Source organism: Phialemonium atrogriseum (assembly GCF_030411735.1).
Source record: "Phialemonium atrogriseum strain 8032-3 unplaced genomic scaffold QBC33scaffold_16, whole genome shotgun sequence".
Lineage (NCBI taxonomy): Eukaryota > Fungi > Ascomycota > Sordariomycetes > Cephalothecales > Cephalothecaceae > Phialemonium > Phialemonium atrogriseum.
In genome coordinates this window covers 269829-297468 of record NW_026848153.1, presented here as the reverse complement: position 1 = coordinate 297468, position 27640 = coordinate 269829, and the positions used below count along the sequence as shown (strand labels likewise).

Genomic DNA, 27640 nt, shown 5'->3' with positions numbered 1-27640 from the left:
TATAAGGGGATCATGGCGTCAGGCTTGATCAGGGATTCTGGTCTGTATGGTTGATTAGGCAGCTCCTAGAACGAGCTCTATTTTTGTTTATGGTGATTTGTTTCCGACACTTTCTATTATATCCATCCTAACATCGCGCCTGGCGACCACCTCCGCGCTTCCTTTGTGTCTGGTTTCTAGCCGCCTGGTTTCCGAGTGTGACTGGACGGTCCAGGTATTGTTCTGGCTCGGGTACCGGCTGTGCTGTCTAAATTTGTGAATCGCCGAGGTCCTCGGGTGATGGCCAAGATCTGGATGACATTTTGCAAGTAAAACTGGCATGGGCCGAGCTGCAATTTGGGCTGGTGGGAATGTGAACTCAGGTATCGCAGTATTATATTAGATTCTGCCTTAACAACTTATACATATTTCTTTCGAACATGAACGCTGGTTGTTGCACCTCCTTAACTCTATTCCAAGCTTAGATCCATCCGACACCCTGGCTACAATGCAATTCCCCCATAATTAGCCAAAGAGGCAATCCGATCCCTCTTCGATGTCGAAATCCCAAGTCTGAGACCTCATTCCTTTAGGCTGGACGCAAGAGAGGTAGTTAGAGGTCAAAAGAAACCTGGCCGTCCGTTGCTGTCCCCAGGCCGTGTGGAAGCGAAATTAGACAGAGGAACGAAAGTTGGGGGCGGCCTCGAGATCGTCGCCGCCCGATAAATATCTTGATCTTCCCAGGTGGCGTATGAAAGGGGTGTTGCCGGGAGCTCGACCGGAGAGAGAGTTTCGAGAAATGGTGGGTAGGCGGCCGCCGTCTTCCCTCCGGCAACCGACGACCGGTCCAGGTATGTCATTTCTTTCGATTCCTTCGGCTCGGGCCCCCATTTTTGCGCCTCGATGTTCCCTGGCCATATCGGTGCCGTCGATCCAACGCTGCCTGGAGCTGTTGGTGGGGGATGATAGATTTGGCGTGGTAAGGATGGGGTAGAGCGCCTCTTGTCGAAGAAGCTCTTGAGCTTGCCCCTTTTTATCCAGACGAAAACGAGCAGCCCAATGACGGATGCGGTGCCGGCAACGACAGAGCCTGCAATAATGCCTCTGTTCCCGCTCCCTCCTGATGCGGCTGATGCTACCGGGTTGATGTCCGCAGTGGTTGGAGTAGGAGTGGCGGAAGTAGGTGCGTCTGTGAAGGAGGACACGGTGATGGAAATTGGTGTTGGTTTAGCACTTGACGACGTTGAGATAAGAGACGTATATACGGTCTGATCCTCGTTCAACGCGCATCTGGTGGTGCCCCCGGATGTCTCGCATTCGTAGCCCAAGGGACAGCAGGTGTCGACGCCATCTCCATCCTGGCCACAGGTAGGAAGTGACGCCCCTAAAGCGGTTGTGAATACTGGGGCCTCTGGATCGGCTGTTGCGTTCTGTAGCTGAATTTCGCAGGTGATGGGGAATATCTCGTCACATGAGAACCCCTTCGGACAGCAAAGTGCAGTGGTATTAGCGGCGAGTGGCAGACAGTGGGTGGTATCTGGACAACAGAAGTTGAGGGGGAGACCATGACCGCAGGCCGTAAAATTTGATGCTGGACATGAAAGTGAGATGACAGCTGCATTTCTTTGGGGAAACATGTTGGATTACATTTGCCCCCGCAGCAATTATGTCCAAAGTGTGCGGACCTGGCACAAAAAGGGGTGAAAGACGGAGGAGAGAACGGCGAAGAACAGGCCAGAAGCTCAGGAGAGAAATGGAGTTACACAATCAACAGGCTGGATTCAAACCCAGAACATGTGAAGGGTATATATGGCACTGGCCATAGTACCACCTGGAAACCGAGGGCAATGCAATGGGAACCCCGACCCTGTGGGAACCAGTTCAAATAGGCCATTTGCCGCCCAGGCGGCATCCGCTTAGATTTTGGAGACATTGGAGACGGAGCAGATTCAATGATACCGACAATGTTTTGAAACCAATCGACATGGGGGTAAATCTGCCTCGATAGCTGGTCCCGACAGCCTGGAACCGCGATTAGAGACGAGCCATGATTCGCGAGCGGATGTTAGTTGGTGGTGGTGACGCCACAAATCCCTGGAGGAAGATCAGATCATGCGGGGGACTGCAGGTAAGCGCCCTGTGCAGTTCGGTTGCTAGGCACTTGCAAGATATGAAGCACAATTGGCCACGATGATCGAGTTTGGTTCCGCCTTCTTTCGGAAAGTCTGTCTGAGAATCAGAGAGGGAATGATGATGGTTGCGATGCTAAATTTGGCACTATATGTGGGGTTCTAACCAAGCACAGCACCCCAATACCACCCACCAATCCCCCCGCCTCGGCCTCCCGTTGCCGAGGGATGGAGAAGTTCAACATCTCCAACCATCGTATGACCTAGATGTTAACGACTTTGAAGTTCGGAAGTAAAGTTAAAAAAGGACTGGACTTTTACCAACGCCTGCTGTATGGGCTCGTGGAGGATCATCATGCGTCCCCTGTTCGCGGCTCGATCACACATCGCAACCTTGAGGTAGGAAGCCCAGATAAAAATACATGTATGAGCAGGTGGACTGACTTCGTTCAAAGGCCCACAGCCCAAGTTGCTCCAAATGTGTTGTGTCGTCTCCAAAGCTCCCATGCTGCTAGTTTTGCGACAACAGCGAGGCGGTCCCGAGGCCCCATCGAGAAGCTCGAGATCGTGAATGGCGGCATCGCTATCAAACCAGCCGCCGGAACAATCGCCAAGCGCCATGTGCTGTACGCCTGCTCTTTGTTTTCCATCTTCAGTCTTCCGACTTGCCCACAAATCTTTCTTGTGCTCTTAGCTTGCCTCGCACAGTTCTCTTGCTAATCCAGCAAAACCCTTATTTAGCCCAGGTTTATGGCTACGGTTAGTTATTTCCCCCTTTCCATCAGAGTCACCGAAGCTCATCATGTTCAGAGACAATTGCCGATGTTCATCTTGTGTGAATCAGGACACAATGCAGCGGAATTTCAACACCTTTGATGTATGTATCCTCGATGCCTAATCGTGGGTTCAAAGCTCGGCAGTTACTGAGCCGGGACCCATCTGGTGATAGATACCACGCAACATCCGGCCGGAAAAAGTCGAGCCGACCGAGGTCGGAATTGGCGTCACTTGTGAGAAGCCCGATTTCATATGCGTTAGAACAGAACTCACTCCTTCATAGGGGCTGATGGCCACCGGAGCGAGTATCCCTGGAGTTTCCTCCAGTTTTACCAGAACTCGAATCACCGGGAACCGGAGCCGCTTCAGTGAGTAAAGTAGCCACTGTATCCTCTTTGGCTTCGTTTAACATTGTGCGGCAGGCGGCACTACTGGGGTGCCGAGGCTTCGGATAAGCCTCCCACGGTGGCATATGACAAAGTCATGTTGCCAGACGACTCGGGGGTGGCGGAGCTGACTGCTAAGATTGTCAGTTACCGCTCCTCCGACTTGGAGATATAACAGCTCTAACAGGCAGGGCAGAAAGAGCATGGGTTTGCCTTCGTCGAGGGCACCCCATACGACGACCCAGAAGACACGCGAGTGCTTCTTGAACGCATTGCCTTCATCAGGCTGACCCATTACGGGGGATTCTACGACTTCACCCCTAATCTAGCAATGGCAGACACGGCTTACACAAACATTGCACTTCCTGCCCACACAGATACGACTTATTTCACCGATCCAGCAGGCTTGCAGTCCTTTCACCTCCTATCGCACCAAAATGCGCCGGGAGTATCATCGGACGATGCGGCCGCTGGGGGGAAGTCTCTGCTCGTCGACGGATTCAACGCTGCCAGGATTTTGAAGACGCAAGACCCCAAGTCATACGACATTCTCAGCAAAGTTCGTCTTCCCTGGCATGCGAGTGGCAACGAGGGGATCACAATAGCCCCTGATAAGCGTTACCCCGTATTGGAACTCGACCAAGAAACCGGGGAGCTGCACCGAGTGCGGTGGAACAACGATGATCGAGGCGTGGTACCCTTTACAGAGGAGTACTCACCGGATAAGTGGTACGATGCTGCACGCAAGTGGGATTCTATCCTAAGAAGAAAGGATGTCGAGTGCTGGGTCCAGCTCGAGCCCGGCAAGCCTCTGAGTGAGACAACCGAAGCAAAGAAACCAAATGGTTGCAGCCATGTTTCGCTAACATTTTTCAGTCTTTGACAACTGGAGAGTGCTCCATGGCCGAAGTGCCTTCTCTGGCATCAGGAGGATCTGCGGGGCTTATAGTATGTGCCATGCGTCCCCCTTGCTGGGCAATCTGACCCCCATCACCTGTAATGCTAACCCGTCCTATCAGTTACCAGAGACGACTATATATCAAGGTGGAGGAACACTAACTTCCCACGGTCGGATATCCTGGAGAGGATCATTGGTTAGCTCCATACGTTTCGCACATGGCATATGAAGTCAGACAGCTATAATATCGGTAGCAATAATATCGGCGACGCCGGTATCTAGGTACCTAGGTACCTAGGTTGGGTCGAGACATCTTGCAGCTCCTCTAGGCATGTTCATAGGCCCTCCTTCCGTGTGTGGCTCGCTGCATTCGTCGTCGCTTCCCGTCGGGGTTTCTGTTGTCAGCTGCAATGCAATGCCAATATGTGCAGTGTGCCCCTCATTTGCCCCGCCATGTCAGCTCACCATTTGGACCCCTTCTATCCTTCCACAAAGTGATCAACAGGGTCGTCGTTGCAGAATACATAGTGCTTCATGGATTCTATTCCTGGTGCTGGCGCGGGATTGGTGAAACCGAAAACGCTGATTTCCGGAGGTGGGACCTGGCGGTCAAAGAGGCTCGACAATGATCGACAGGTCGTCTCACCCTAATCGCCAAGTTTGCCAACAGAATTAGGCCTTGTTTGCTGCGGTTGAAGGCTACTCATGCAAGGAACCCGCCGGCGTTGTTAGAGGGTCGATAAACGGGCTGTTCATCAGCCAGTTAATGCCCTGGAAATACTGGGTCGAGAGTGATGGTCCCATCAACGGGCTCCACTGACAGATAATCTTCATCCACTCCAAGACATTCGTAACTTTTCGTTTCGGGTAGCAGGTAGGTACACAGTAGACCTCAGTAGCGAACCTACCTAGGTTGTCCGCGTGGCACGTCTTTCTTGGAAGGATGGATCCATCAAGGTGGGTTACATCTTCCTCCAGCCCGCTCTTAAGCATTAAGAAGAAGCCACACCCACCCTTTCCCCCCTCCCTAAACCCCCACACACCAGATCCGACTGTTCTATCGCACCGTCAAGATGGCTGAAACTATGAAGGACGGCAAGTTCCCTCACGGATCCACGGAGGCCCCGAAGGCGGGTCGCATCCTCCCACTGTTCTCCCTAAAGGATCGGACCGCCATCGTCTCGGGCGCGGGCGCGGGCATCGGGCTGGCCATTGCCCACGGTTTCGCCGAGGCCGGCGCGAACGTCGCCATCTGGTACAATAGCAACAAGAATGCCATCGACAGGGCCGCCGAGATCGAGAAGACCTACGGCGTAAAGTGTACGTGGCCACGGCCTATTTCTCTTCTCAAACCTTTGGTGGGCGAGTACTAAGACTCCAGGGCAAATGCAGGCAAGGCGTACCAAGTCAACATCACATCGTACGACGCCGTCAAGGAAGCCGTAGATGCTGCCGTGAAGGAATTCAACGGCCGACTCGACGTGTTCGTGGCCAACTCAGGAATTGCATGGGAGCAGGGTCCGATGCTGGACGGAGGGCTCGACCACTTCAAGCAAGTGTCCACCACGAACATCGACGGCACCTTCTACTGCGCTCGTGCCGCCGGCCTCCACTTCCGGCGGCAGAAGAGGGAGGGCACGACCATCGACGGCCAGAAGCTCGAGGGGTACACGTACGGTAGCTTCATCGCAACCGCGAGCATGAGCGGGCACATTGCCAACATCCCACAGCTGCAATCGGCGTACAACGCGTCAAAGGCTGGCGTTATCCACCTGTGTAAGTGGAAACTGGGGGCCAGCGCAAGCCCTATGCGAGAAAGCTGGACCTGTCGAGACTGACTGACTCTGGGAAATTCAGGCAAATCGCTGGCTATCGAGTGGGTTGGCTTCGCGAGGGCGAACTCGGTATCTCCAGGCTACATCAACACCGAGATCTCGTCTTTCGTCTCCAAGGAGATCAAGAATGTGTGGAAAGACAAGATCCCCATGGGGTGAGTGCTGACATCCGACTGCCATATCCCGCCGAATGATGCTGATGCTTCTCTCCCTCCCCAACAGCCGCGAAGGCGAGGCGCACGAGCTCGCCGGCGCATATCTGTACCTTGCCTCTGATGCCTCGTCTTACACCACTGGCTCAGATCTTGTAGTTGACGGCGGGTATACTGCCCCGTAAGGCCCGGTTATGGGATTTTAAGGTGGGCTGAGAGATCCGCCACGAGTTTTGACGACGAACATAGGTACTTTTGGAGTTCTTAGAACGGATAGAGTTGAGTATGGGAATATACTTAAGACTGATTAGATTCCAAAAAAAAAAAGAAATGAGAAGCAGAAGGCGTTGCTCTTTCGTGTAGGAGCTGCTGTGAGTCTTGCCTCAGCCTTGTTTAGGATCTATGGCCAACATCTGCTAACAGCTGGTAAGAAATGACAAGCTGGTGCTGTCAGCTGCCTGGTGGGGATCGATGAAGTCATCAACTGGAAATTGTGGACATGGTGGTACCTAGGCACCCGTGGACAACCTGAACGACGGGACCCTGAATCAAACTCAGGCCCGAAGCTCAGGGACATAGGCCTACTACTAAGTATGCTCCCGCGTAGAAATCACCTACCAAGCTTAACTGAGTAGCTGCCAAGTGCTCGGCTCATTCTAATATCTAAAACAGAGTTCCTGACCAACCTTGAAGCCCATGATTCGCACAGTCAGCAAAGCTGATTACCCACTCCACAATCCCGTACTATTTTACCCTAATACGAAAGGGCCCCTGTAGCCCCTGTAACATTGCGTGGAGGCGCAAAAATCTAGGCCTCCCCTGAAGCTCCCCTCATTCTCAGTGAATCATACCAAGTATCTTTCGTACCTTCTTCCACACTTTTTTTGACCGCCTCAGTGATTGCGGGCAACTTAACACTCCCCTGACCTGTGCTTGTACTCCCGCTCACCCTCGGGTACTTCCTGGTACACGAATTCCACCCCAGTCGCAATTGCTCTCAGCCTGACATCCGCCCAACTTCCCATTCCCGCCCCTCAGCCCTACTGCTGCGTCCTGATTTTGCTTCCTCCTGTCATATTCACTCTCAAGGCATTCATTCGCCCGCCAGATCCCTCAGGTCTAGCGACAGTATCACATTCAAACCTTTTGCTCCGAAAGACTTGCTTCACGTCATTATCTGCTCTGGTAGCCTTGCTCTCTCCTCAACTCTAGCTCCGCCCTTCCGTCTCCCGCGTCCCGCCATCGACTATGGACACCGACGGTGGCTCCAGCGCGCCGGATCCGCGCAATGTGCAGGTCGACAATGCTATTCGCGCCATCCGCGAGAAGAAACCTCTTCCCCAGATTGACTTCAGCATCCATGAAATGGAAGATGGCACCCAAGTGAGCACTCTCGAGCGGGTGTGCAAAGGTAGCCCCCCACCTCCCCCTCCCCCCTCCCCCCCTCCAAAGTCGCCACTCCCCCTCATTTGCAACTATTCCCGGACACGGCTGACCGTGATTGCCCTTGCGATCCGTAGATGTCCAGGCGCCCGCCATGTCCAAGCCCACCGACGAACAATTCTTCGAGGACGAGACCCGCCAGAAGCCGGATATCGCCTTCCTCAAGCAGCACTTCTGTCGCGAAGGCCGCCTCACAGACGAGCAAGCCTTGTGGATCCTCAAGCAGGGCACTGAACTCCTCCGGGCCGAGCCCAATCTCCTCGAGATGGATGCGCCCATCACCGTCTGCGGCGACGTCCATGGCCAGTACTATGACCTCATGAAGCTCTTCGAAGTCGGCGGCGACCCGGCTGAGACGAGGTATCTGTTCCTTGGCGACTACGTGGATAGGGGCTATTTCAGTATAGAATGTGTCCTCTACCTGTGGGCGTTGAAGATACATTACCCAAATACCCTCTGGCTGCTGCGCGGAAATCACGAATGTCGCCATCTTACCGACTACTTCACCTTCAAGCTGGAATGCAGGCACAAATATTCCGAGGCCATCTATGAGGCTTGTATGGAGTCGTTCTGCTCCCTGCCCTTGGCTGCCGTTATGAACAAGCAGTTCCTCTGCATCCACGGCGGGTTGAGCCCGGAGTTGCACACATTGGACGACCTGAAGAGTGTTAGTCTTCCAACTCAGCCTTACTGCACACACAATGATTGATCGCATGACTGATGGGATTACAGATCGATAGGTTCAGAGAGCCGCCAACGCAGGGGTTGATGTGCGACATACTCTGGGCGGATCCTCTGGAGGACTTTGGCCAAGAAAAGACTACGGATTATTTCCTCCATAACCACGTCCGGGGCTGTTCCTACTTCTTCTCGTACCACGCAGCTTGCGCCTTTTTGGAGAAGAACAATCTCCTTTCCGTCATCCGAGCCCACGAGGCCCAGGATGCGGGCTACCGCATGTACCGTAAGACTCGTACCACCGGTTTCCCGAGCGTCATGACTATATTCTCCGCGCCCAACTATCTCGACGTTTATAACAACAAGGCTGCGGTCCTCAAGTACGAGAACAATGTCATGAACATCCGTCAGTTCAACTGCACACCGCACCCATACTGGCTCCCCAACTTCATGGACGTTTTCACCTGGTCGCTGCCATTTGTTGGCGAGAAGATCACGGATATGCTAATCGCAATCCTGAGCACGTGTTCCGAGGAGGAGCTCCGGGAGGAGTCGGCGGCGACCTCTCCGGGCCCGGTCTCTCCTGTTGGGACATCGGCACCAAGCCAGGATCCCGAGTCGATCGAATTCAAGAGGAGAGCGATCAAGAACAAGATCCTCGCCATAGGGCGGCTATCCCGCGTGTTCCAGGTCCTTCGAGAGGAGTCTGAGAGAGTCACGGAGCTCAAGACCGTCTCGGGAGGGCGCCTGCCTGCAGGGACGCTCATGCTCGGCGCCGAGGGCATCAAGAACGCCATCAGCAGCTTCGAGGACGCACGCAAGGTGGATATACAGAACGAGAGACTACCGCCCAGCCATGAGGAGGTTGCGAGACAGGCCGGCGAGGAGCGGCAGCAGGCCCTGGAGAGAGCCGCCAAGGAGGCGGACAACGATAAGAAGCTCCAGTCTCTGTCGCGGAGGCTAAGCACGTGAGTTCAATGCCGAGGGTTGCCCATCCCCGAAAATAGATGGAGCTGGTGCTGACACCTAGATCCACGAGCAGTGATCGCAAGCGGTGATGAACACAAACGAAAGGGGGCGGGGGGTGGCGGGAGGAAAACTGTAAAAGTAGTGCGGTTGCAGGCATATACGACGGCAGCATATACCACAGTGATATCTTTTGGGAATTCCTGTGATGGGAATCCCACAAGTGGGGAGCTGGTCTTCGTCCGCCTTTGGTCTTTTATTCTTCTTCTTTCTCTCTCTCACTCTCACTCTCTCACGCATACGCACACACACACTTGCAGTTGCTCTCCTCCTTGCCAGAGACGAACAGCCTGACGGGTATGAATTCAACCTATCTGGGAAGCTGCCGGAACGTGCCGCATTGCCATGTAATTGGGCACATAGGCTCGGAGCCATGATGTGACGCAAGTTGATAGACCGATGGAGATGGAGACACAGCGTGCAATTGGAAGGGGCCTGGGGCTTTGCTTGATGAAGCGAAGTGTGAGCAGTTTGATAGCTTTGCACAATAGCGTTGCCTAGTAGCCTCACTTAGAAGCCCCCATTAGATAGAAAAATATGTCTTGTCTTCAACATCTTGTCTCGAGTGATTAGCTTTCTCTACGCCGGGTTTCTTGATGATAGATAGGTAGACAATGGCGGGGCTTCCACCGGGACAAATTCGGCCGAGCCGAGAAGGTGGGGCCGATCTGAGCTGAAAGTGTCGATCCGAAACCACCGACCTACCTAAGGTATCTACATAGAAAGTATGTAGGGTCAGTCATATAAGTCTCTAACCACTCATTATCGAGAGGTGAAAAGAAGCTACGTCCCAAAATCCCCGCTAAAGCGCCTACCGTAATAGAAAAGGAAACCAAAGCAGACAAAAGCCTCGGGAAATGGCGCAAACGCCCGCTGCTCCGGGCCGCCTCGGCGGCCCGACCGGCGAGGAGCGGACGACAGATGAGGAGACAGGGGCCGGCACCACCGCCGCCGCCGCCGAGACCACCCCGCTCCTGGGCGATCGCAGCGGCAGCAGTGGCAACGGCAGCGGCAATGAAGAAGGGGACGGCGAGGTGACGGTCCTAGCGGACGAGGCCCGGGGGACGCGGCTCGCGCTGACGCTGGGCACGGCGTACGTGGGCGTGTTCCTGGGGGCCGTGGACGGCAGCATCATGGCGACGCTGTCGGGCCCCGTGGCATCCGAGTTCAGGTCGCTCAGCCTGCTGTCGTGGCTGGCGACGGCGTACCTGGTGGCCAACGCGGCGTGCCAGCCGCTGAGCGGGCGCCTGACGGACGTGTTCGGCAGGGGCCCCGGGCTGGTGTTCAGCAACGCGCTGTTCGCGGCCGGGAACCTTATCTGTGGCCTTGCGGGCGGGGAGAGGGTCATGATCCTTGGGAGGGTCGTTGCTGGGGTTGGGGGCGGGGGGTTGATGAGTATCTCGACGTTTTTGGCGTCGGATTTGGTGCCGTTGAGGAAGAGGGGGGTTGTGCAGGGGATTGGGAATATTGCTTATGGGTGAGGCTCCTCTTCCTTCTTCTTCTTCTTCTTTCCCTCCGGCCCGCCCATCGACTCTGCTTACATGCGTTTCCAGTTCGGGCGCCATGCTAGGAGGCGTCTTCGGCGGCCTCGTGAACGACACGTCCGCTTGGGGGTGGCGGCTGGCGTTCCTTGTCCAAGTTCCCGTCTCGTTGGTATCGGCCATCCTCGTCCTCCTTCTCGTCAGAGTTCCCCCCAAGTTGTCGAACAAGTCGCTGGTCTCGCGCATCGACTTCACCGGCGCCCTGCTGATCGTTTCCTTCCTCGTGCTCCTTCTCCTCGGCCTCAACGCGGGCGGCAACGTCGTCCCCTGGACGCACCCGCTCGTCCTCTCCACGCTGCCGCTGTCGCTCGCCATCCTCGCCGGGCTCGTGTGGTGGGAATCCCGGGCGCGCCAGCCCATCATCCCCGTGCGTCTGCTCGCGCACCGCACCGTCCTGGCCGCCTGCGTCGCCAACTTGACCTGCACCATGGTCATCATGATGACCGTCTTCTACATCCCGCTGTACATGCAGGTGCTGGGCCACTCGGCGACGCAGGCGGCGCTGCGGATCCTAGGCTCCCCGCTCGGCGTTTCCGTCGCCTCGGTCGGATCGGGCTACTTGATGAAGCGGACGGGCAGGTACGTCGGCCTCGGCGTCGGCGTCGTCCTCCTCCTGGCGGCCGGGGTCGTGGCCCTGACGTTCCTGGGCGAGCGGTCGCACCCGTGGCTGCCGTTCGCGGGCATGGCGCTCGTCGGCGCCGGGTACGGCGGCATGCTCACCGTCACGCTGCTGGCGTGCATCGCGGCCGTCGACCACTCACAGCAGGCCGTCATCACATCGGCGACGTACGCCTTCCGCTCCGTCGGCGCCACCGTCGGCATCACCGCCGCGTCGGCGGTCTACCAGAATGTCCTCCTGGTCGGGCTGCGCCGCCGCTTCGGCCACCTGCCCGGCGCGGCGGAGGAGATCGCGAGGATCAGGGATGACCTCGCCGAGCTGGGTCGCCTGCCCGACGGGTGGAGGGATGGCGTCGTCGCGTCGTTTATGGAGGCGTTCCGTGGCGTCTGGCTGACCGCTCTTGCCATGGCCATCGTGGGGCTGGTTTCTATCTCGCTGATGAGGCAGCACAAGCTGCATTCGAACCTGGCGCGGCAGGGGGATTAGCTAACGTGCATGCGGGAAGGGAAGAGGACGGGGCTGCTGCTGCTTCTGGATTGCTTGTTAGTTGTCGCCTACCTAATAATCTGTACTGGTATCAGGAGAGGATAAATGGTGTTTGGTAGAACGTCATGGAGGGGAAGGGGAAGGGCGTAGGTGATATGTATTGATAGATAATAGATTTAACGCGAGTTGACCTTGAAATTGGTGTCGAACTCCTGAGATATGGTTGGGGAACATAGTCGCCCTCGTTCACGGGTAATGGGGAGGTTCAACAGGGTTTGATGCTGGCAAGTGGTTCTGTAAAGGAGACTATAGAAGATCAAGCCCGCTCCGTTTCGTGGGTCTTTCTGGGGGAGTTGAAGCAGGAAAGACTTGATGGTGGACAAGAGAGGACAATCAATAACACAAGGCTGGGGCTCTACGAGGAGAATGACATAGCGGTGTGAAGTTTCTTCTCAGTACCTAGGCTTGCCATAATATTAACCTTCGCACGGAGCACATGTATGTACACCGTAACAGATATAGTCAGCTCGCATCCTTTCCCCTATTGGCAAGACGAGGCTCCAGTTGGAAAGTACACCGAGTCCCCGGCAAGGTGTGAGTGTAGTGTACATAATCGACCGGGATAGGAGCGCCTGACCGGACAACCGGTCGGTTCGCCAGGAGATGGTTCGCCCGAACTATGACCCCCATGTTAAGGCGACGAGCTTTAGATGCAGGTCCAACATGCAGGGGTTAGAAGGACCCGTTGACCAGGGTCGGGATGAGGCTCTGCGATGCGAAACGACGTCGAAGCCTCCTCCACCGCTCAGACTTAGCCCAACCCTCAGGATGAGCCCTCAGATTTCAGAGGTGTACACGATGGCTTCCTCACAAAGTAAATAGCCCCTTGTCATGTTTGCTCAGACACTGAAGATACCACCAACTTGAAGCCCAGACCACGTACAATATTAGGGGGAGATAGCGATGTCAGCTAGGTAGTCACATGAGCTAAGAGCCGCCAGGGCAGAACGTACCGGACAGTCTGTCATCTTTCCCTCACCTTGCTGTAGACCAAACTATATAGTCAAGGCCAAGCAATACCCATACAACAACCAAATCACGGCCCGATTGTGTAATGGTATTACCTGGGGGGTGTCGCAGTAAGAATCACGTCCCCCCTACCCCGGGAACTAGGATATGCGAAAGCGCAGAAAGTCGGCCAAGTTATACCCAGGTACCCGATTCGACTCCGGGATCGGGCGTTTATTTTTTATTTTTTATTTATATTTTTTACATCCCCTTTTATTGTTTACATTCGGGTTTCTTTCCTTTTTCTTTTCTTTTCTTAGTTTTTCCTGTCCTTTCTGTTTTCTCTCTCCCTTCGTAATTTTTGCCTCTCTTATTTATTAATCTTGCGGTACACAGGTAGCTAGGTCCCTGGTGACGCAGAGCGATATAGCATGGGTGAACGTGGAGGGAAGGCAATCAATACGTTTAATTAACATATTACACCATTTCATGGGCTTATTTATTGCAGGATTGTCTCCATCGCCAAGGTTCTTAGCAGTCAGCCGCAACCTTAACGTCAGGTACTGGTAGACTGGTAGGGGGGGTAAAGTCTATTTTAGGGGAAATGTAAACAATACTTAAGCCGCCCCGTCTCCCCCCTTTCCTTCTCCCTGCTCCTATCCTTGTACATATTATCGAATATCAAATTAGATTGCAGGTCGCTCCCACATCCCATCCTCAACTTATATCGCCCCCTATTCCTCCTCCCTAGACTTTATGCCAACGTAGCTAAGCAGCCTCGTCACCCTGCTTCTGACTGACAACCCCCTCAATCTTCTTCTCAGCATCGTTCTCCTGCTCCGTGCGCTGTGCGAATTCACCGCGCACCCTGCTCTCCCTCTCCAGCTTCTTGCGCGTCACGAAGCTCCACAGATACGCCCCATTGACAACCTCGTGGCCGCCGTTCTCCTTGAGCCAGACATTGCCCAGGAAGGTCGTCACCACGACGCACAGCCACATGAAGGGTATGAGGGCGACGAACGCCCACATGATGCCGCTCCGGGGGTCCTCATGGCCCGGGCCGCTCTTGTTGTTGAAGACGGTGGACATGAGCGTGAGCGACACGGAGCCGCCAAAGGGCACCGCGAAGCCCACCAGGCAGGTGATGGGCGCCGTCATGGCGGGGAAGTAGGCCAGCCCGTGCAGGGCCCCCGGGTTCATCCGGATGCCGACGCCGTGGCCCGTCAGCGCCATCATGCCGTAGATGATGGCCGTCTCGCCCTTGTGCGTCGCCCACGCGAGCACGCTGATCCCGACGGCGGACGTGACGCTGCCCAGGAGGAGGGCCGGGAGGGTCTGTCGTGGCCAGACGTTGGAAAGGAACATGGCCATGTAGGCACCCGCTGCGTTGCACGGTAGTGTTAGTCGCATGGCCGCCAGGACCGGTATACGGGAGGGGAAAAGAGAAGAGACGACTCACCTCCAAGACCAGGCAGGAAAAATAGCAACGCAACACCAGCCTTGCTAGGGCTTTTCCCCTCCACCAACGCAAAGTATAAGTCCATGAAATACATCACAGCAAACATAGCCATTCCAACGCCAAAGTTGATGAAGAACAACAACCCAATATCTCGCTGCGATAGCAATTCCCACGGCATCATGGGCCTCTGAGAGGGGAAGACCTTGGACATGACGTGCGGTGGTGCCATCAGGTACTCGTACACCACCCAGAAAACAGCCAGAACAGCTCCGATGACAAGAGGAGCCAGAACGTAGGCGGTGTCCCAGGCATATGTGCCGCCCGCCCAGGTAAACGCGAGGATCAGCAGGCCGAGGCCGAAGAGGAAGAGGAACTGGCCGACGTAGTCGATGGTGCCGAGGCGGATCAGGAAGCGCACGCGCCGGCTCTCGAGGCTGCGGCTGTCGTGGGCCTCCAGCTCGGGCAGGGGCTGGGGCCCGAGGAGCTCCTTGCGCAGCAGGACGACGGCGAGGACGACGGCGACGGCGGCGACGGGCAGGTTGATGGCGAAGCACCAGCGCCAGCTGGCCTGGGTCAGGTAGCCGCCGATGACGGGCCCCACGCTGAAGGCGGCGGCCGAGATCAGGGCGAAGAGCGTCCAGTTGAGGGCGTAGTCGCTCAGCGAGACGCGGTCCGCCAGGATAATGCGCACGCTGATGTTGACGCCCGCGGCGCCGATGCCCTGTAGGGCGCGCCCGAGGAGCAGCACGGCGAACTTGTCGGTCGGCGCGCCCGTGCAGACGGCCGAGCCCACGGCCATGATGATGATGGTGGCCTGCATGGTGGCGTGGCGGCCGAAGATGTCGGCGATCTGCGCCCAGAAAGGCAGGAAGGCGGCCGAGGTCAGGTTGAAGACAGAGATGATCCAGTTCAGCTGTGAGATCTGGTCTTTGGTGGTGGGTAGAGAGGGAACTGGTTAGTCGGATTGACGAGCTTATCCCGTGGCTTGCACTTACTGAAATCCTGGGCAATGAAGGGCAGAGCAGATGCGATTATGGTGGTGTCTAGGGACTGGAGGGCAAAAGGGGCAACGAGGCCGAACAGGATCTTCCATCGGTATTTCCACATCCTCTTCTTCTCAGCAATCGCTTCGGGGGATTCCTCCTTTTTGGCCACTACCTCGCCGACTGGAGAACTGGAAGCCCCAGGTCGCTCATCTTCGCCTGGAGTCGCTCCTCCTTCCATGCGCTCCTTGCGCTCCTTGCGCTCCCTGTACTTCTTCTTGACATATCTTACTGTGACAATCATTGTGTCCGTGGGCTCACCGGAGTATTAGTCAAGAGAGAGCAAGCACTTCAAGGGTGAGAAACATCTGCAGAGTTGAAACTGAGCTCCCTCTAATGATTTCCACCTGGGCAGTCATCAGTGTAAATATATTATAAGCCATCTCACTGGGAGGCCTGGCACGAGCCAATGACCACAAAACGTGTCCATTAATGGTAAATGCAACGATTTCAGACCCTGTGTAGGTGTCTAGGGTGTGTTTTGGCGCTGTCAACCGGGAATCGGCATGCCTGTTTAGAGGTCGTCTTACGACTGACCAGCCCAAAATGGCTTAGCTGCAGTGTACACGTAATTGATGCGTCCTCATCTTACCGTTCTCGCTCCCCAGCGGTGCAATTACGGTCGTTATTACACCCTTTGCAGCCCTCACACTGGTCGTCGTTTTCGCTTTCGCTCCCTTCCAGGCACTATGTCGCGATCCTATGTCATGCGACAATTTTTCTGCAGCACGAGGCTAAGCCACGGTGAGGCATACACGCCGAATCTCCACAGCGCCTGCCTAGCCAGGGCTTGCTCCCAGATATCATTATCTTCGAGTGTGGGAGGTAGCTCAGTGCAATATGTTGACGTCCAAGGACACCCGGCATGCGCTTGTCGGCAGGCATGGCATAGCACAGGGGATCTGCCCAGAGGTTGGTTCAATGCACGAAAATCTTCGGTGAGGTGCTGTTATTCTGACGGTTCGGGCGCCGACGTGTTCATCAGTTCCTCGAGGTGAATATAACCTACTGGGTTCCGTCTTATGCTATGGTGTTTGTCTCTCTGCCTTAAGGCCAGCCGTTCTTCGGCACTAATATCGACATGCTTCGCATGCTAGGAAAAGGATACCGTCGTCTATATTCTGCCTACGATCAAGCGCGAGCTTGGAGGAAAGTGGACGTTCCTAGAGTATAAAGCGTCACTTGATAAAAGCAGATGCTTGCATATCGAACTAATCTTTCCAGTTAGAGTGTGTGCGCCTACAACCTCACCGCCATGTGGTTTCCCAGATAGAGATGTGGTAAATGGTCCCCATAGGAATTTAGTGCCTGGTAAAATCGTAGGGCTGAGCCAAGCAACAGGGGTCTACGGCATAGTAAGGATCCACTCACAGGGTGTCTACAGTACATATGCAGCCAGGGGTCTATAACTAGGGGTTGAACCACTAAACAACAAGTTGCATTTCTATCTTCACCGACATTTCCTCCTCAACTACCTTTGGATATTGCGGCGAAAACAAACAGGATGAAGAGACAGAGGTTGGAGTTAAGAGATGGTACTTTTGGGGGGGCTTCAAACAAACAAACAACAAAGAAGCAAAGCGGGAAACGAAGAAAAGGAGAAACGAAAGAAACCCAAGAAACGGGGGAAACGAGACTGGCTCAATCAACCAGGAAATGCCATCTGAGCAAGCACAGACGCAAGGACCGCGACGTAGGCCGAGACGACCATCATGGGCTCCCGGAACTTCGTCTCGGGGTTCTTCGTCAGCACCGTCGCCGCCCCAAACAGAGAGACGGCGAGCAGGACGACCAGAAACGACTTGACCTTGGTCAGTTCACCCAGGAACATGACCGCGATCGGTCCCAGAAGCGTGGACACGCAGAAGAAGGTGAGGACCACGCCCACTACCCAGTTGTTGACCCGCGTCTGCGCCCTCCACGTGCCGGTCGCCTCGTCGAGGGGTAGGAACTTCTCAAGCACCCATCCAAACTTGCCATAGAACAACTTGCGGAGGTAGAGCGAGTGCTCCTCCGGCGGTCGGGTGGTGACAAAATCGTCCGGCACGTTGGTGAAGAGTAGCGCCTCGTCGTCCAACATGCCTCTTTTCTTCAAGCTCGCGTAGAGGCCCATAACCTCATACGTCGGAGGACTGCGGAGCCCCTGGATCTCCCGGTCATAACGCAGGACGCGATCTAGTCAATGTTGCGTTAGCTTCTCCATTCATCGAGGAGGTCAAAGGACCGAAGGGGCCAGGAACGTCTAACCATATCGATCAAACTCCTGATATATCTCATCCATGATGAGGTCACATTCGTCCGGTTTGTATTTTTCTCCCACTCTTCGTCTTTGTCCCGCAGACAAACTCTTCGCGTGTGTGTCCGAAGCCATATCAAACTCCGAGAGCTGCTCTGAGAGGTTGGTTATGCGTCCCTCGATATACCGGGCCAATCTCTTGGAGAGGTATGAGAAGCCCCGGAAGCAAGAGCCGTTTTCGTCGTTGTTTTGTTCTGCGGCGAGCCTCGCCCAGCCATCGCGGAAAAGATGCACTAGTGTGGCATGTTGTCAACTGGAGTTTCCAAAGTCAAAAAGGGTTAGACATGGTCACTCACCATGATGCTCCAATCTCATCTTGTTCGTGCCCTGGGTGATTGCGAAGTCGATGTCTGCTCCGTCAGCACCCTGTCTCCAAGTCCCCCAGTGGATACTCACCATCGCTCGGAAGTGTCCCATCAGCACTCTCAATTGTAGAGGCATCTGTCATCGTCATTGGAGAGCATGAGCAAGACTTGCCGTGTGAAGATTGGCTGTCGAGGCCAGTAGCCGACCTCTCCGCAACTCCTCTTTCTGCGGTGTTCTCGTCGGATGCAAAGGACATTGTCATAGTTGGTACTTATCAGGTCTGAGTTTCCTTAGCCTGCTGTCTCATCTTCCTTCCCCCTTTCTCCGGGATATCGCTCGATTATTTATACCCACAGACCAGAGGTCGTCGGGTCCTGGCTACCCTCTCGGTTTCGCTCTCTGCCATTCCATCCAGGCCTCGCGACTTGTAACCCGACCACACCACGAACGAGCTCTCAGACCGCTACTATGCCCCTCTGCCTAAACGTCGAGTTGTCGTGCTTCCAGGGCGAGGCTCGGCCCTCATGGCGAGCGGAAAGGGGGCTGTCAACGAGGTCACACCTCCGACGAGTTCAACCGTCTTATCATCCAGACGAATTGCAGGCCGAGCCCAGTCGCAGAGCCTCCGACCGCCATTTCGCATTATGCACAGAGTATGTGTTGTCGTTCATCGGTCGAATAGGGGGGCTCTAAGTCGACGTCGACACGGTGTCGGGGGAGGAGGAAAGGGGTGTGCGGCTCCAGACGTTGATGGGTTGGGACTGCCCGATTTGCATCGTTAGGCTCCTGATCCAGCGGCTCAGCAACGGGTATAAGGAGAGATCGTTAGAGGGGGGCCGTTGTCGAGGGTTGGACCGTCGTCGCAATTGACGCGCGGTGGCCCGTGAATGGCCCGATGAGGAAACTTCATCCTGTGGATAATCAAGGTGCCAAGCCGGATTCCAGCCCTACAATCGCCAGCAGCTCGGTCATCTAGAAGGCGGTCAAGGGCCCAACCCCGGAGAAGGCTCTGCTCGACCGACGTGTACCAAGACAAGGAGGCAAACATTTTGCGGCGGAGGGGTTGCAGCTTCCATGGTTGGAGGTTCGCGCATCACCCGTGGAGTTCCCCATCCCCTCATTGGCCAACTGGCAAAGAAGCCCATCAGCTGGGCAGGAAAGAACTACCTTACCGTCTAGTGTAATGGGGTATGTACCCTCCATACTTGGCTCAAGGAGCCTTCTTTTTCTCCGAGCCCAACCCATGGAACCTTCGTGGTCGATGCGTGGAAGATGTCTTGCATAGCCTCGATTGTCTTCTGTCTCGGGCATCACGGGGTGCAAAAGGAGGCCAAGCTTCTGAGAGGGCTGGTTAGGTGCCTATCTAGATCGAGGAAGTCTCATTCACGGCGGTGGGAGAGCAGACCTTCCGAGCCTCGTCAATATTACGGATATACATGGCAGTGGGACTACGCTGATTGCGACATCTACAACATTTACCACAGAGTAGGCAGTGGAACATAACCCGCCCCTCGGCCCAACCCCCCCTGAGATGTGGCATATTTAGATCCTCCTTTTGTCCATGGCCATCTCGTGACAGTCAACCGGAAGAAAATGACTGCTTAGGGCCAAGATACAGGCTGTCCCCATTCTCTTTGAGGGCCCGAGTCTCTACCCCTTTCCAAGGTATTCAAGCGGGCCGCTCTAGTTAGGCGCGTCGAAGGATCGCGGATACCCGAGAGCAATTCGAGAGTATGGAGACTCCATAAAACGTAGAAGCCACGGCTGGCGACGAGGATGGGCGCAGGATGTCGGTTGGAAGTGAAAGGATGGGCGCAGAGTTGCGGCGTACAACTCCATCCCATCTGTCCCCTGTAAAGCTTTTCGCCAGTAAGCAAGAGCATCAAGTATCGGAGCTTACCTAGTATTCTAGTATTTGAATCAGACATGTTCCTAGGGGATGACCGCGGGATTTCGGTGAGTGCAAAGGAGGTTGTGTTGTCAATCAACTCTTGTCGGCCCTCGACGCCTGTCACACTGAAGGTATCGATCGATGTCTGTACCTAACCCGGGTCGGGGCCCAATTCATGGCATGAATCGTCATTGGGACGACAGCTGCAGCTCAACGAGCATGTTGTTGATGGCTCTGCATAATAGGGGGTCCTGGTTCACGGATGTTTGATATAGCTAGGGCTACGTCCCTGAAGGCCCTAAGGGGTCGGACAAACGTTGCAACGAACTCCTAGACGATAAGGTAGTGGCTTGGCCCCTGGCGACTGCTTGTATCGATGACGAGGGAGAGGCAGAATAATATATGCTTCCTACGGGACAATGGAAAAGGTGGTTATGCAGACAGATTAGACCACATATTCTGCTACGTTCTAGCAAGCAGTGAAAGCAGTGGTTGCATCCTTCAGAGTTCTACTTGCAGGGTAAATGGGATATTGATTGATGTACTTGCAGGTAGTACGCATAGATGTCGCATGGAACGTGGGAACGAATTACGTATACATAATTAGGTCACGTCCGTTCTTCCAACGGGTTGGAGGGGATGTCCAGGTACACAAGAAGTATTTATTACCCGACGTGCCTCCCCTCTCCTTTTCCAGACTTTTACTGCCGCTAACGCCGCCAACTTAAGTCATGTCCTTGGTAAGCTCACTGTCGATGTCGATGGCTCACTCTTAATAGCTCACTCTTGATAGCTCACTCTTGATAGTTTACTCTTGATAGCTCACTCTCGATAGCTCACTCTCGATAGCTCACTCTCGATAGGTAGTCAAACACCTTGCCACTGAGGCCCATCCGATCGATTTTCCAAGCCTTTCAATCCCCTGCTTTGCTGCTTGCAGGTGTCTTTTACCCGAATTCTCCATCGGCGGAAATGACTAGTCTTCGAACAGTGTTCCAAGCTCTGTCAAGCTGGACTGTAGTTAGCAGTCGGGCAGCTGTTGGGCGCTGCACAGAGGCAGGAGTCCCCAACTATATTGGGAAGCCGGGGTAGACGCACAAACCGTGCTTTCGCCCGCGTGGGGGTGGAGGGACCGTGGGGAAGACGGTTGGGGTAGTGGGGGTAATATCCCAACCCGGCTCCTGCCGGTTTCCAGTTTCCGGTTTCCTCCGGCTTGATCCTGAGATGTTTATCGGCGATGTTTGAGATGCAGGACGATTTCAATTCGAAGGGTCACGCACGCGGTTGTCGTCTCCTCCGTCCGATGGCCAGCACCAACTTGGGAAGCCCCAAGTTCTCACTCCCCGTCCGGGACCGGCGGCCGGAAACCGGTTGGCACGGTTGCCACTGGATGCAGTTGCTGATGCTTTGGTTTGATACCGGTCCAGCAGTACGTCACCCTGGAAGTTGGGACTAAAAGACTCTAAACACCGAGCTTTCATCCGGGCGGGCAACAGAGGTCTGGCCAAGATCGCCGCCATCTCTAGACCAGACCGTGGATTTTCCCAAACATTGCTCCATTCTATCATTGTTACCTTACACATGAGATCCTAACACAACCTACCCTTGTTGGCCGTTTAGGGGCTCGTCGCACCCCTGTCAACTGAGGCGAAAATGACAGGCAGCCTGCTCAGCGAGTGCCCGACCTTATTTGGTGGACGAGGGCCAGCAGCCCTACTTCCTACCCTCAGAACTCATAACAATGTCACTGATTAGCACTTTCCGGGGTGCAAATTTCCTTCCATCATCCTTCCCAAATGCAAGCCCAAAGACAAGGCCAGCCTACCGAAATCCCCTTGAACACTCAGGTTCCTGCGAGCGTGGTGTCTTCGAAAATGGAGACCGGTAAACAGTATGAATACCATACCCCACTCACCTTTTTCGGGCCCTCGATCAGTCAAGGCGAATCCTGATTGTAACATCTGTCCAGGAATAATCGTGACTCCAAGGGTCGGCGCATCGTGTTTTATCCGAAGAAACGGCATGGGTACGGCAAACTCTGGGAGAAATTGAGGTCAAAGGGCAGCGAGCAAGGTCATGGTCACAAGAGCAGCAAGCAGGGTGATGGGCAGAAGAGCTAGGTTGCTAGGGTCCCCAGGAAGTTGGAAACGGGGCGGGATTCTCGCGACATTTGTCTCCACTTCCGTCGCTACATTTCTTTCCTCATGGAACATTAGAGTCTAGACACAAGATGCAACGCAAACAGTCTGAACTCATCTTGCCAATTTTGCTTGCTATGGCGGTTCTTGCGTCCAGTGCTTACACTGGGTACTACATTATACCCCGATGGAACGCAATACTAGCGATCCGCTTCGAAGGTCTCGCTCAAATTTGAACTGCTGGTCCTTTTGCCTACCCAGCTCACTGCTTTCGGATGAGTGCCCAAGCTACCATAACACATCTTCTAATCGCCTGCCTCCGTCACCGTTATTACTGATGGAGACAAGTCAGGAATACCGACGCGCTCACAACGAAGAGTTTGTGATGCTCTCTCGACCTCAGCCTCACGCCCGTGCAGAGCACGATGTCTGTCCCTTCCCCTCCCGTCCCCTTTGGTGCATGCTAACAGGTGCCGTCTTTATAGGGTGATCCAGCCAAATGGATGCCGCACCCGAAAGATCGAATAGCGACCACCGATGCTACCGATGCTCCACCCCGAGACCCACAGCGCAAACAAGTCTAGAACGAGTGTCGAATCCAGACTCACGACGAGCTTCAGGTCCCCCTCAATCTCCTCCACCTACAAGCGACATGGAGAGTGCCAACAAAACAAGCAAGGTTCTTGACCCAAGGACAACCCCCCGAACGGGTAGCTCCCCGCCAACCTGCAACTCCCCTCCGCTTTATGTTCATAGGCAACAGATCCAAGTAAGCCGTGCTGGTCCAAGCCCCGACGAAATGAATGCCTTGGCCGGAAACAATAATTAGAGGTTACAACGTCTCGGCGGTACAGCGGAAGGATCTCTCTCGGTTGGTAACGCGAGTTTAAGGTCCCACATTACACTAGCCAAAGCCTGCTGCCCGACGGTGGACACCTTTATTCCGCTACAGTGTCGGCATTCCCGTAACATACAAATAACCCATCTCCGCTTTTGATGTCTTTGACCGCTGCCTCTCCGGAATCAACAAGGGCCAGCTCTACGACGTGCTCATATCAGGCAGCTTTCGACCGTGCTCAACCAAGGCTGACTTGCCACGGCTCCTGGAGCACTGATGGGTCATCCCGGCATGGCAGATAGAAGTTGCGTTCCGACAAGATCAGAAACAAACCGTATAGTCCATGAGCTAGTCCCGTCTACTGGACAGGCTATCCCGTGTACCAGGTTCACCAGTTCTCTGAACAATTGCTATCTATGCCGAACAGCCCGGGGCCTGCCTCTTCCCCCCCCTCCCCCCTCCCCCCAATAGGATGCCAACACTGGCTATGGATATCTTCCCTAAAACCCAAAACCCAAAACCGGGTACACCATATAGCTCTAGCTAACTGCGGCAGGCGGCTCTGATGGGGGGCAGACCTCCAACCGACCCATGGCTATTCGCAACTCCTCAACCCTCGGTGACCCGGCGTACACCAGGGCACTTTCCCACATGGATATTCCCAACCCAGACAAAGATGCGGGCAGCCCGAGGAGAATGTAAAGTCCCAAGGGCCCTTCACGAAGGAACTCGCATTTTCTCCCATCAGAAAGGCAGTCCCCCTCGCCGAAGCGCGAGAGAGGCTGCCAGCGTGGATGTCAACCGAGGTAGCATTATCTGTCCACCATTCACGGGGTGTAAAACGGCGATATAGGAAACCGAAAAGGAATACCAGTATTCCGTCGTGTACGGATTAGCTGTTGTCGAGTCGCGAATCATTTGTGTTGTTGATTGGATGACGATCGGAGATCACGTGGAAAGGGGAAAAGGGGCTGGTGATACAGGCGAGGGACACTTGAGACCCTATGGGGTCGTTCATGTTGTTTCCCCCGGTCTATGGGCGTGGACTGATTCTTCCACTACAATTGGCTGTTGTCTCAGCCGCTTCAAGCAGCCTTAGCAATCCTTCGTGAGGTAGGTTTAAGGTACATTTGACATGAAGCAATCTAGGCCTGATCCTTGTTGCCTGAAGAACGACTCGTTCTGCCTTAACTAGCGCGGCCAATGGCGTTTCGACTTCGCAGCAGAATACGCGCAGAAACACAGGCAAACCCTTTGTATCGCAGGCTTTGCGATCGGAATCAAATAAGAATGCCCTCAGATCCCCTTGAGAGATAATAGACTTCTTCCTCAGCCGGAAGATACTCGTCGCAGAGGTAGTGATATCATGGAAGGTGAGTTTGAGTGACGTGGTTGGACAATGGACAAGGTCATCACGAGGGAAGGAAGACTCGAATGATCGAAACTCGTAAGGGTTTTGCCCCAAGTTCGCTCTAGATGAGGATACCAGGCTCTAGTACCAAGCCAGATGGTCAAATAGGTGGTGATACCGAGAGCTGGAGAGAACAAGATCGCTGAAACATACGGACACGACACAGCCTGAGGCATACTAGAATGGCAGGTGGTAAGACAGGTGGTAGCCAAGACAAGGCCACGTGAGAAATTAGCCAGAGCGACGGAAGTGGCGGGTCCTCAGAGCTGGAACCCCACGGGAACATGAGGGACTGTTCAATATGCTGTGCAACATGAGGGTATGATATCAGAATAGGGTTATATCGGGGGCAACTTCGTTAGCAGTATCCTTGTCCTGGAGGGGAGATCAACGTGTACCACTAACCTGAGGGGGAAAAAAGGGTGAAGCATCGTCCTCAACAGAGTAATCAGAATTGAAGGATACCCATCTCTGAGACTCGCCCGGAGACTCGTCCCAGAGAAGAATACGCTGCGTATCGCACTCAAATGCCTTGTTGACACAAGCTTCGCAACGGCCCTCCCATGGGAAAGCTGGACTACACCCGTCTTCCCCTTGCGGGTATGCACGGGGCAGACAGCTCCCGCTTTTCTGATGCCAATTGCAAGCACCATATGATGCCAAGCCTTCACGGGCAGACCCGTCCCAGCCCGCGCAGGACGTGGGCTGGGACTGAGGTGGAAGTTGAAGCGTTCTCCGAATTTCTCACATGCAAAAGCAGTATTTGCTCGGGGTTACCAAGCTCGAGAAATCACTTGCGCGATCTCTCCGTTTGTAGCATGGAAACGCAGCGTTGAAGAGGACGATGCTTGGGGGAGAGAGAGGAAGGTTGAAGAGTTTTGCGGCTTTGGGTGGTTTTAATGCCCGAGTTGAAAGGCCCCACATTTGGACTAGCGCACAGCACAGGCCAGCAGGCACAGTTCAGGCCAGTCCAACTCGAGACACAACTGAGGTTAATGTTTGGCACCTAGATACCATGGAAACTAGGTACCCAGCTCAATAAGAGGCACACACCCCTCGTCAAATGTGGACTCCCCGACTCGAGATACCCATCTTCGGGCCGGCGTCCGCCTCGCCAGCCGTCTCCCTGGGAGCGGCGCGCCTGGAGCTCAATGCCGCCGGCTCCTACCCCCTCGGCGGGACCACGCCGTCAGCCTCGGAGCTCGGCGACACCGCGGCGGCAGCAGCACTGGCAGGGTCCTCCTCCTCCCCGGCGGCGTCTGCGACGCTGAGGGTCATGATCCGGCCCCGCGGCCCGCCCGCGGACGGGTCGCCAGATTTTCTGTACGCGTCGGGCGAGCTTGCCGAGATGCGGGAGGCCATCGTCGGGTTCGGGCGGTCGGGCTTGCTGGACCCGGAGAGGGGTGACGGGTTCGTGTTTGGTGTGCTGAGGCGAGCCGGTGGCGGGGGAGGAGGGGTGGTTGTGGATGTCGAAAGGAATGCCGAGCTGGTTCGCCTGGCATGGCCATTCAAGTGTGTGTTCCATCGAGCCTTTGACGATGTTGTCGGCAGCGTTGCTCGTCTGGGCCAAGGGGGTGGTGATGGGCAGCACCAGACGACAACCGAGGTGTGGAAGGCTGCCCTCGAGGACGTCATTGACTGCGGTTTCAGCGGGGTATTAACGTCCGGGGGACCGGGTACTGCACCAGGAAATGCCCTCGTCCTGAACGGTATCGTTGCTGGCGCGAAGGAACGGATCGAAGTTGTTGTTGGAGGTGGAGTCAGGAGCACGAATGTGCGGGACTTGGCCTTGGCTATCCGCCATGACACCTCGCCAGTTTGGTTTCACTCGTCCTGCCTGACGTCTAAAGATGGAGGCGAGGAAGTTGATGGCGAGGAGGTTAGATATATTTCACGGGAATTGGGACTTCTACAGGGTGAAGGTAGCAAGTCGAAATGAGTGATACCCCAGGAGGAGTCGGAATGAACCCGAAGGTGGACAGTGAGCCCCTGAGATCAAAACCCGTGCTCTGTGTGAGCTTGCAAAATCCATTGCCAACAGGCCAAGGGCTGAAAATTTGCTCTATAACCTAGACGAATCATTTCCAAATCACAGTACAGGCTGTTCCAATTCAACATTGCAGAGGAGCTGCTCCATTCTGATTCCATTTCCTTGCCCGTCAGGGGGTCCTTTGGGATGTCGAGAGTGGGGCTCCGGCAGTCTGTGCTCCCCCAACCACGAGGTAGCACCCGACCAACCCTTGGCGCCGCGTCACGAATCGTGACAATGGGCACGTAGCTCTTCCACAGTTGAGAGCACACCGGCCCCATCGGCTCTCCCCTTGTGCTCTCAAATATTTACTCGCTGGTGGTTACACTCCATTTCCGACTTCACCTAGCCTATCGGGCCGCCCTATCAGCGACAGATCGTCGCAGATCGCTTGCACGCCCTCAAACGAATTACCTGCAACAATGGGCTCTACTCTCTCCGTAGTAAAGGTAAATCCTTCCGATAACCCAAACCCCCAGCCAAGATGCCACGACTACCTATACTGACTACCACACCTTCCTCCCCAGACGCTGATCGTCCCGGCGCTGATCTCGCTCATCATCTTCCTCGCGACGACCTACGCCTTCATCCCGCTCTGGCAGCGCTACCGGAGCCGGTACAGCCAATACCTCCCTCTCGAAACCATCTCCACGCAGACGTCCTCGCTCGGGGCGCGCCTGCAGGCCCGACTGGGCCGCGTTCTGGTGCCGTCGTCGTGGCGGACGAGGCTGCACGACCGGCTGGTCATCGGCCGGGCTGAGGAAGCTTCGGACGGCGGCTACGACTCGGAGGAGGGCGAGGAGCTCGGGGAGGTCGTTGACGGCGCGGGCGCGAGGGGGGTGGGCGAGCAGAGGCACGGCGTTGATGATGCGAGGAGGTTGAGCAGGGAGTTGAGTTTCCCCCGGTCCCGTTGCCCCGTTGAAAGCCGGGTTTTGGGATGGCGGCTAACAGAGATTGTGGTACAGCCTTGAGGAAGGATTTAGAGACGACAGCGACGAGGAGAGAGAGATAACAGCACCGAGGCGTTAAGGCTTGTTTTTAGGTTTTCATGATGTGAATGACGAAAGATATCCATATACGATATACCCACTTGCTAGAACTATCGGAAGCGTTTACCAGCCCGGTGAGGACCGACCTTCTAAGGGGAAGATGCAGCTCTTCAAAATTCCCGGCCTCTGTTCAGTGCTCAAACCTAGGATCTCGATTCGGGATCACTACTATGGGTCTGCCCTTGACACGATACTAAGCTAAGTTGCCCGGACTGAACCCACT

At 55.1% G+C, this 27640-nt stretch overlaps 9 protein-coding genes across 9 annotated transcripts; 6 read left to right on the top strand and 3 right to left on the bottom strand.

Moving 5' to 3' along the window:
* Positions 1–245: 245 nt before the first annotated feature.
* QBC33DRAFT_110690 (uncharacterized protein) lies at positions 246–2029 on the bottom strand. The gene has a single exon (XM_060421920.1). It carries the CDS (start codon positions 1614–1616, stop codon positions 600–602), a length of 1017 nt encoding a protein of 338 aa, XP_060282381.1. The 5' UTR covers positions 1617–2029; the 3' UTR covers positions 246–599.
* A 78-nt stretch (positions 2030–2107) lies between these two features.
* On the top strand, positions 2108–4658 carry QBC33DRAFT_542046 (trimethyllysine dioxygenase). The gene is made up of 10 exons (XM_060428222.1): positions 2108–2507; positions 2564–2734; positions 2850–2867; positions 2919–2985; positions 3058–3118; positions 3169–3253; positions 3308–3413; positions 3468–4086; positions 4148–4219; positions 4291–4658. Exons 1-10 carry the CDS (start codon positions 2443–2445, stop codon positions 4368–4370), a joined length of 1344 nt encoding a protein of 447 aa, XP_060282380.1. The 5' UTR covers positions 2108–2442; the 3' UTR covers positions 4371–4658.
* A 360-nt stretch (positions 4659–5018) lies between these two features.
* QBC33DRAFT_542036 (L-xylulose reductase) lies at positions 5019–6839 on the top strand. The gene is made up of 5 exons (XM_060428221.1): positions 5019–5489; positions 5562–5945; positions 6027–6159; positions 6227–6527; positions 6588–6839. Exons 1-4 carry the CDS (start codon positions 5243–5245, stop codon positions 6339–6341), a joined length of 879 nt encoding a protein of 292 aa, XP_060282379.1. The 5' UTR covers positions 5019–5242; the 3' UTR covers positions 6342–6527; positions 6588–6839.
* Positions 6840–7404: 565 nt separating this feature from the next.
* Positions 7405–9249, top strand: QBC33DRAFT_453672 (putative serine/threonine-protein phosphatase; the record flags this gene model as incomplete). Its single annotated transcript, XM_060424698.1, has 3 exons — positions 7405–7567; positions 7677–8266; positions 8332–9249. The coding sequence occupies 3 exons, from the start codon at positions 7405–7407 to the stop codon at positions 9247–9249; spliced, it is 1671 nt and encodes a 556-aa protein (XP_060282378.1).
* A 668-nt stretch (positions 9250–9917) lies between these two features.
* On the top strand, positions 9918–12281 carry QBC33DRAFT_589154 (major facilitator superfamily domain-containing protein; the record flags this gene model as incomplete). Its single annotated transcript, XM_060431572.1, has 3 exons — positions 9918–9960; positions 10237–10780; positions 10857–12281. The coding sequence occupies 3 exons, from the start codon at positions 9918–9920 to the stop codon at positions 11947–11949; spliced, it is 1680 nt and encodes a 559-aa protein (XP_060282377.1). The 3' UTR covers positions 11950–12281.
* A 1158-nt stretch (positions 12282–13439) lies between these two features.
* Positions 13440–15940, bottom strand: QBC33DRAFT_542024 (tetracycline efflux protein). Its single transcript, XM_060428220.1, has 3 exons — positions 15412–15940; positions 14417–15343; positions 13440–14339 (listed from the first exon to the last, which is right to left on the bottom strand). Exons 1-3 carry the CDS (start codon positions 15701–15703, stop codon positions 13726–13728), a joined length of 1833 nt encoding a protein of 610 aa, XP_060282376.1. The 5' UTR covers positions 15704–15940; the 3' UTR covers positions 13440–13725.
* Positions 15941–16983: 1043 nt separating this feature from the next.
* Positions 16984–18454, bottom strand: QBC33DRAFT_110435 (uncharacterized protein). The gene is made up of 4 exons (XM_060421919.1): positions 18152–18454; positions 18052–18105; positions 17707–17988; positions 16984–17634 (listed from the first exon to the last, which is right to left on the bottom strand). The coding sequence occupies exons 1-4, from the start codon at positions 18321–18323 to the stop codon at positions 17105–17107; spliced, it is 1038 nt and encodes a 345-aa protein (XP_060282375.1). The 5' UTR covers positions 18324–18454; the 3' UTR covers positions 16984–17104.
* A 6808-nt stretch (positions 18455–25262) lies between these two features.
* QBC33DRAFT_110327 (putative copper homeostasis protein cutc) lies at positions 25263–26565 on the top strand. Its single transcript, XM_060421918.1, has one exon. The coding sequence runs from the start codon at positions 25403–25405 to the stop codon at positions 26276–26278; it is 876 nt and encodes a 291-aa protein (XP_060282374.1). The 5' UTR covers positions 25263–25402; the 3' UTR covers positions 26279–26565.
* On the top strand, positions 26535–27551 carry QBC33DRAFT_110270 (uncharacterized protein). The gene is made up of 3 exons (XM_060421917.1): positions 26535–26817; positions 26896–27257; positions 27334–27551. Exons 1-3 carry the CDS (start codon positions 26791–26793, stop codon positions 27395–27397), a joined length of 453 nt encoding a protein of 150 aa, XP_060282373.1. The 5' UTR covers positions 26535–26790; the 3' UTR covers positions 27398–27551.
* The last annotated feature ends 89 nt before the right edge of the window (positions 27552–27640 follow it).

Excerpts from the sequence above, each read along its gene's own strand:
- QBC33DRAFT_110690 (XM_060421920.1), bottom strand. The coding sequence starts at position 1,616 with ATGTTTCCCCAAAGAAATGCAGCTGTCATCTCACTTTCATGTCCAGCA.
- QBC33DRAFT_542046 (XM_060428222.1), top strand. The coding sequence starts at position 2,443 with ATGGGCTCGTGGAGGATCATCATGCGTCCCCTGTTCGCGGCTCGATCA. Across the intron at positions 2,986-3,057 it reads GGAATTTCAACACCTTTGAT|ATACCACGCAACATCCGGCC; the intron begins GTATGTATCCTC and ends ATCTGGTGATAG. Across the intron at positions 3,254-3,307 it reads CGGGAACCGGAGCCGCTTCA|GCGGCACTACTGGGGTGCCG; the intron begins GTGAGTAAAGTA and ends ATTGTGCGGCAG.
- QBC33DRAFT_542036 (XM_060428221.1), top strand. The coding sequence starts at position 5,243 with ATGGCTGAAACTATGAAGGACGGCAAGTTCCCTCACGGATCCACGGAG. Across the intron at positions 5,946-6,026 it reads GGCTGGCGTTATCCACCTGT|GCAAATCGCTGGCTATCGAG; the intron begins GTAAGTGGAAAC and ends TGGGAAATTCAG. Across the intron at positions 6,160-6,226 it reads AAAGACAAGATCCCCATGGG|CCGCGAAGGCGAGGCGCACG; the intron begins GTGAGTGCTGAC and ends CCTCCCCAACAG.
- QBC33DRAFT_542024 (XM_060428220.1), bottom strand. The coding sequence starts at position 15,703 with ATGATTGTCACAGTAAGATATGTCAAGAAGAAGTACAGGGAGCGCAAG. Across the intron at positions 15,344-15,411 it reads CTTCATTGCCCAGGATTTCA|ACCAGATCTCACAGCTGAAC; the intron begins GTAAGTGCAAGC and ends CCACCACCAAAG. Across the intron at positions 14,340-14,416 it reads TTTCCTGCCTGGTCTTGGAG|CGGGTGCCTACATGGCCATG; the intron begins GTGAGTCGTCTC and ends CGTGCAACGCAG.
- QBC33DRAFT_110435 (XM_060421919.1), bottom strand. The coding sequence starts at position 18,323 with ATGACAATGTCCTTTGCATCCGACGAGAACACCGCAGAAAGAGGAGTT. Across the intron at positions 18,106-18,151 it reads TGGGACACTTCCGAGCGATG|ACATCGACTTCGCAATCACC; the intron begins GTGAGTATCCAC and ends CTGACGGAGCAG. Across the intron at positions 17,989-18,051 it reads GATGAGATTGGAGCATCATG|TGCATCTTTTCCGCGATGGC; the intron begins GTGAGTGACCAT and ends ATGCCACACTAG.
- QBC33DRAFT_110327 (XM_060421918.1), top strand. The coding sequence starts at position 25,403 with ATGTGGACTCCCCGACTCGAGATACCCATCTTCGGGCCGGCGTCCGCC.
- QBC33DRAFT_110270 (XM_060421917.1), top strand. The coding sequence starts at position 26,791 with ATGGGCTCTACTCTCTCCGTAGTAAAG. Across the intron at positions 26,818-26,895 it reads CTACTCTCTCCGTAGTAAAG|ACGCTGATCGTCCCGGCGCT; the intron begins GTAAATCCTTCC and ends CTTCCTCCCCAG. Across the intron at positions 27,258-27,333 it reads GCGAGGAGGTTGAGCAGGGA|CCTTGAGGAAGGATTTAGAG; the intron begins GTTGAGTTTCCC and ends ATTGTGGTACAG.